Below are 6490 nucleotides of genomic sequence, written 5' to 3' on the forward strand. Positions count from 1 at the left end.
TTTCCCTTTCTCTTCCACATTCTCTAAAAATCAATGGAAACATATCCTCAGGTGAGGAGAAGGAAGGAAGGAAGGAAGGAAGGAAGGAAGGAAGGAAGGAAAGAAAGAAGGAAGGAAGGAAAGAAAAGAGAGAAAGAGAAAGAAAGGAAGGTCATATCCTATGAAAGACCCTTCTTGAAAATGCCTAAAGAAAGTTGTCATTTTTTTCATGGTGATGGGACTGGAGTCCGTGTTGATGAAAACACCTTGGTGGCTGCCGTGACTGGCAGTGGCTGCAACAGTGCGGTGATGGGGCTGCGGCCTTCCCCTGATCAGCCCGGTCGTCTCCCACAAAGGGAGGCCAGACTGTGGCTTAGGCCCACTCCCCAAGGATGCAGGGAGCAGGTAGTAGGACATCCCCTAGGGCTCCCAGTATGTGATAGGGGGCAAGCTGGGCTGAGGGACGCCCCCCTCCAGTGCACAAATTTTTGTGCACCGGGCCTCTAGATATATAAAAGCCTAATATGCAAATTGTCCCCATGGGAGTTTGACCAGGAGACTGATCACTCGCTATGATGTGTGCTGACCACCAGGGGGCAGTGCGGAATGAAGGAAGGCCCTGGCCGGCAGCCGACAGCCAGGGAAGGGAGGCCCCAGCTGGCAGCCGGAAGGCCCCGATTGGCCCTGAATGCTGGCCAGGCCTAGGGACCCTACCTGTGCACAAATTTCATGCACCAGGTCTCTAGTTTTAAAAATAAAATCCCAGATCACAGAATGTTAGAAGTGAAAAATTTACAATGGTATTTTGACAAAATACCAAATTAGATTCTAACATGACAGAGTTTTTCTTTCCCTTCGTGCTCTGTAAAATAATCTTAGAAAAGTATAGAAAGACAAGAAAGTTCTTTACCATTGATTAATTCTAATAGGCCATTCCATTAGGGGGCCCGTTAGTTTTCATTTTTTTCTATAATTTTGTTTATGTTAGAAAATTGTATTGAAAGTTATTTTAAACTTACATAAAATAATATTCTTCCTAAAGGGATGTGCAAATGTGTAAAAATTAACTATTTTTTTTCCTTGAAAAAAGATTTTTATATTTTCTCCATTTAGTAGTTTTACACATATTGTATATCCTATATAATAAAAGCCTAATATGCTAAGTGTCTGGTTGACTGGTTGGCTGTTCAACCAATCAAAGCATAATATGCTAATGATTTGCTAAGGCTGCTCAACCAGTCGCTATGAAGTGCACTGACCATCAGGGGGCAGAGACTCCAACCGACCGGTAGGTTTGCTGCTGGAGTCCAGCCGATAGGGACTGAACGAGATTGGCTGGACATGCCCTGGAGCCCTCCTGTGGTCTCTCCCTGCCTGGCCAACCTCCCATGTCCCTTCCTGGCCCCGATTGTGCACCAGTGGGGTCCCTCGGGCTGGCCTGTGCCCTCTTGCAATCGGGGACCCCTTGGGGGATGTCGGAGAGCCAGTTTCAGCCCGATCCCATAGGCCAGGCCTTGGGACCCCACTGGTGCATGAATTCATGCACCGGGTCTCTAGAGTTATATAAACTTTTTTGGCATATCAAAAATTTTTTATACATTATATGTAATAGCTATACATTTTATGATATACTATTCCTTTGGTATATTTTATATGTACTAATATTTTCAAAGCTAACTTATTAGAACTCTTTCGGTCAGGAGTTCTCATAAACCTCCAAAAGTGCATAAACATCTCTTGGGAAAGAATTTATCTGTAGAACATATGTGAACAGAAAACAGACTTTAATTTTAAAATTATTTTTGTGTTTTTAGAATCAATGTTACCATATATATTAAGAATCACCAATATTAAATAGGAAGAATCATTTATGTTACTAGAGGCCCGGTGCATCAATTCGTGCACAGGTGGAGGGCCGATCGGGGTGGGGTTGGCTGGGGTGAGGGGCTGACGGTGGTTGGCCAGCTTGCCCCACCCTCTGGTCGAATTTCCGGTTGAACTCCTAGTCAAATTTCCAGTTGAGGGGACAATTTGCATATTAGCCTTTTTTTTAATCTAGGATAACAAGTTTTAAAATTGGAATTTGTATTCTCTAATATTAGAGAAAGTAAGAAATAAGTGTAGGATTAGAAAAATATGGCGTTTAATTCTGCATGTGTTGTGGGCATTTTTCCACATAATTATTTTGGGGTTAGTGATATGGTTCTCTTTTAGGCTTACAAGGTCTGGGGCTTAGGTTTAATCATCTTCAAATCAACCTCATTAAAAAAATTAATTTTAAAAGTAGCTTCCCCCTACATAAAGCACCTGCATATCATAGACAACATTATTTATTCAGGGTGTTTTTTTTTCAAATATGGATTGTAACTTTCTTTTTGACACTCAACATATCTCTTTTTCTATTTGTAATATTCCCATTAATAGAAGTGTGAGCTTAATAAGATATGCAGGGAAGTATGAAAATCAGAATCCATAGGCCCTTTTCTAAATCAGGTTCACATTAAAGATTAATTTAATTTGAACTCTGTATTTGGGTATTCTTTAGTAAAGCATGTCTTAAATTAGTACATAAATGTCTTAAATGACATTCTAGTTTAATTTGGAAATGTGTGTCGATCAGAACATTACTTAATTTGTGGGGAAAAAGTGATCAAGAGCAGGGGTGAAGGTATACACTGGTCTCATGTAGTATTTTGACAGAGTGGATATAAAATATAGATTTGAAAACAGAAAAACCACATTCTAATTTTGAACTTCTCAAAGTAAATTTTTTCCCACCTTACTATTTCCTCTGGGTAGCAGTTGTTAATGCTGTTGATGTATTCTTGTAGAAGAGACCCAGGTTCAGCTTTTATCTCTTGAACCTTTTTAAGTCCACCACTTGTTACAAACAGTCGGCGAGCTTTGCTGTCATGTGGCAGCACCTTGAAAAGTGAAGCACATTAAGATGTCAGATTTGCTTTTCCAAGTTGAAGTGTTACTGTTGAAAAGCAATAATATATACGAGAAAATGTAAGAGAGAATGTGTGTCTACCATATCTGTAACATCATGAGCCTAAATTTGCTGATGATTACAAGTAAAATTCAGTCTTTTTAGAAATCTATGAACTTCTTATGTTGTGCATATGGAATAAAGGCCATGAATATGAGCAAAGGCAGTGGGGATCCACTCATGTATATAAAACATAAAGTGTTGTCTCTCCTTTGCTGAGACCCATTCAACGTTTTCCCACCACCTACAAAATTAAAGGCACACTCCTTAAGGTGCAGAAAGCCTTCTGTGATCCAGCAACTAAATACTTCTCCAGCTTCCTTTCCCACCAATCTCTATCCCAAATTTTGTTTAATAACCTCAAGGGGTACATGACAGGCCATTTCTTGCCTTTGCTCATGCTGTTCCCTCACCTAGAATGCCCTTCCATCTTCCATGCACCTCCCCCCACTTCTTGGCTAACTCTTGCTTATCTTTTAAGATTCAGCTCAGGTGTTACCTCCTTTAAGAAACTTCCTGTGAGACATCCCTACTCTCTTATCCCAGGATGTTAGGTACTTTTCTTCTCTCATGGCATTGTGTTAAGCCCCATGCACTTGCCACAAAATATTTTAATTATCAGTCTCTATGTCTGCACACATAAATGTCATGAAGGCAGAAATTGTACATTTATTCATTCATTTATTTCTCTAATGCCTGGTGCCTAATAGATGCTCAATTAATGTTCAACAAAGGAAGGAACATACTAAGGAGTAGGCAGGAAAAGAAAATTGAGGAGATGTTAAAGAGGTAGAAGAATCAGGAAAGTTAAGGAATCAACCCAAGAGAAGATTTTAAGAAGCAACCAATAAGAACTAAAGAAAGTCACTGGATTTGAGAGCGGTATTTGTATGTTGAGAGGAAAGAGCCAGTGCAGGTGAGGAATTGATCGTGCATGACAACAGCTGACCAGACAAGGAAAGTCCTGGAAAGGGGGCCCTCAATGTGGGGATTCCCACTCTCCCATGGTCCTCGCTACTATTCCCTCTGACAGAAACACCCTTTCTATCCCCACCATTTGTACTCTTTCTTCAAAACCAGTTTTTTTTTTCACTTGCACTTCCTCCACTAAAGCCCCCCAGGAATACCCCAGACTACATTCACTTAGTCCTTCTTTTTAGAAGAGTGTATTATGAAGGTTCACACACTGAAGTACTTTCTAATTGTTTCTTCTGGTCTCCCCAGCTAGATTACAAAGTTCTTTGAAGACAAACATTGTCTTATTTTTTTTTGTTTATCTCTCAAAGCTTTACAGGGTCAGTGTAGGCATTTAACAAATACTTAAAACTACAAAAGGATCAGGCTAATAGAATGTTAATACACATCACCTGGACTAGGGTCCTCAAACTTTTTAAACAGGGGGCCAGTTCACTGTCCCTCAGACCGTTGGAGGGCCAGACTATAGTTTAAAAAAAAAAAAAAACTAGTTGGCTGCTAAGCAATAGGCAGCGGCGGCAAAAACACCCGGCGGGCCGGATGAATGTTTTCGGCGGGCCGCATGTGGCCCGCGGGCCGTAGTTTGAGGACCCCTGCCCGGGACAGTAAAAGATTACACTAGAACATATTTTTAAAAAGGGGAATGACCCACAGATATATCAGTTTTAAATATTCTTTTGGTCTGGAGAGTTTTCATGCCTCCTCTGTCTGTCCCCAGCCACAGTAAGCTACTATCTTTTTACCTTCTGCCTTGCTTTCCTATCTTTTTCTAATGCTCTGGTACCCTTAGATTAAGAAAACACAAAATTCTGCCTGAAGCAAATATTCCCATAGGCATATTTATAGGAGTACATAATATGAGATATTGTCTTTATTTTATCTTGGCTGTTGAACCTTTTGCAAATTTCACTGACTTATTTTTACTTACTTTAGTGACTGACTTTTCTTAAATCAAGGCTCCTGAGCACAATTTAACCAGTTCTTGGTAGCTAGGGCATTGGCTCTCAACCTTGGCTGCACATTAGAATCACCTGGGAATCTTTTTAAAATCCTGATTCTGGGCCTCAGCCTCCAGAAATTCTGTTTCTTTGTTACTAATGTTGTGGCCCCACCCCGTAACATAAAAACAGAATTTCCAAAGGATGAGGTCCAGAAATTAGGATTTTAAAAAGATTCCCAGGTGATTCTAATGTGCAGCCAAGGTTGAGAACCACTGGCTTAGGGTCACCATCCTGGCCATTAGTGGCTGTGGCAATGCGGTCATTCTCTCTCAGCCTTTGCTATCAGTCAGTCCTGCTGGCTGCTGCCCACTGCTAGCAACTTGACCTTCCTACTTTACTACTTTTAATCTGTAATAATCTAAGAAATAAAACAGCTGCATTTATTAAAATTGTTCATAAAATAATTCAATTAACTTTAAATGACTGAGAGCGTCTCCGGTAATTGCATGACCTTTAGGAAGAATATTTCCGTGCCTCAGAGACCGTTCTTTTCTTTATAAGATCTTTGCAGTGTTCCCAGATGAGTGAGTCTAACAGACACCAGGGGAATTACTAAAAGCTACTTACCAATATAAATTATGAGCGTTTTATGTGTTGACATACTATTTATTCCCAAGAACACTAAAAAAGATGGTTAAGAGACCGTGAGAAAGAAAGAAATGTGGATTATGTATGTGTGAATTTTATTAATCTATGTTACCATCCCTGTCGATACAATCAGTGAAAGTAGGAGAACCCTGCCACCATCTTATAGAAAGCATTGATCCACCAGAAAAAACAAGTTAATTCATCTTCATTTTCTTCCCCCACTTGCAGGCTAAGGGCACTTCTTACCTTACTGAACTGTCCAACCACATGCTTTAGAATATTGGGAGGAGCATCATAGAGAAATGGCTCCAGGGCTGGTAAGTAGGTGCATTTTTGTAAGATGCTCTTTATGGCCTTTTTACTCTATTAAAACACAAAGCAAAATACATATCAAAGTAAGCAATCGATTAAAGCTTGACCAAATTTCATTTCTCATGTTCCTGGAATTTGAAAAAATAAAATCAATTTCCTGGTCTAAGCTGCAGTTGTTTCATTTTAAAAAAATAGTTGTCAGAAAAACTCCTACTATCTTTCATTGGTTTTATTATAGAACTAGAGGCCTGGTGCACGAATTCGGGCATGGGTGGGTCCCTCGGCCTGGCCGGTAATTGGGGCCGATTGGGGCGGTCTCGGTCTCACCCAGTTTCAATCGGGCCAATCAGGGCCTGGAGGTTGGCCAGCCAGGGGGGAGGGACCACGGGAGGTTGGTCGACTGCAGGAGGTTGGCTGTGGGAGCACAATGACCACCAGGGAGCAGCTCCTGTGTTGAGCATCTGCCCCCTGGTGGTCAGTGTGCATCATAGTGACTGGTTGACTGGTCGTTTGGTCAACCGGTTGTAAGGGTTGCTTAGACTTTTATATATAGACTAGAGGCCCAGTGCACAAAAATTTGTGCACTTGGGGGAAGGGGGGGTCCCTCAGCCTGGCCTGTGCCCTCTCGCAGTCCGGGACCCCT

The 6490-nt window shown here is 41.2% G+C and overlaps 1 protein-coding gene across 3 annotated transcripts in view; it reads right to left on the reverse strand.

Annotated features, from left to right (window-relative positions):
- The window catches only part of LOC102753737 (sperm-associated antigen 6), a 64679-nt gene that overhangs the window by 4065 nt on the left and 54124 nt on the right, over positions 1-6490 (reverse strand). For 2 of the 3 annotated variants that reach the window (XM_006776174.2, XM_006776175.2), the window contains 2 exons: positions 5782-5898; positions 2758-2903 (listed from right to left, as the gene is read on the reverse strand). In XM_006776174.2, the coding sequence (XP_006776237.1) occupies positions 2758-2903; positions 5782-5898 (263 nt within the window). The remainder of the gene's footprint in view (positions 1-2757; positions 2904-5781; positions 5899-6490) is intronic. The other variant, XM_015572056.1, reaches the window with a different exon arrangement.

Source organism: Myotis davidii, unplaced genomic scaffold (genome assembly GCF_000327345.1).
Source record: "Myotis davidii unplaced genomic scaffold, ASM32734v1 scaffold749, whole genome shotgun sequence".
In the NCBI taxonomy this organism is placed as follows: domain Eukaryota; kingdom Metazoa; phylum Chordata; class Mammalia; order Chiroptera; family Vespertilionidae; genus Myotis; species Myotis davidii.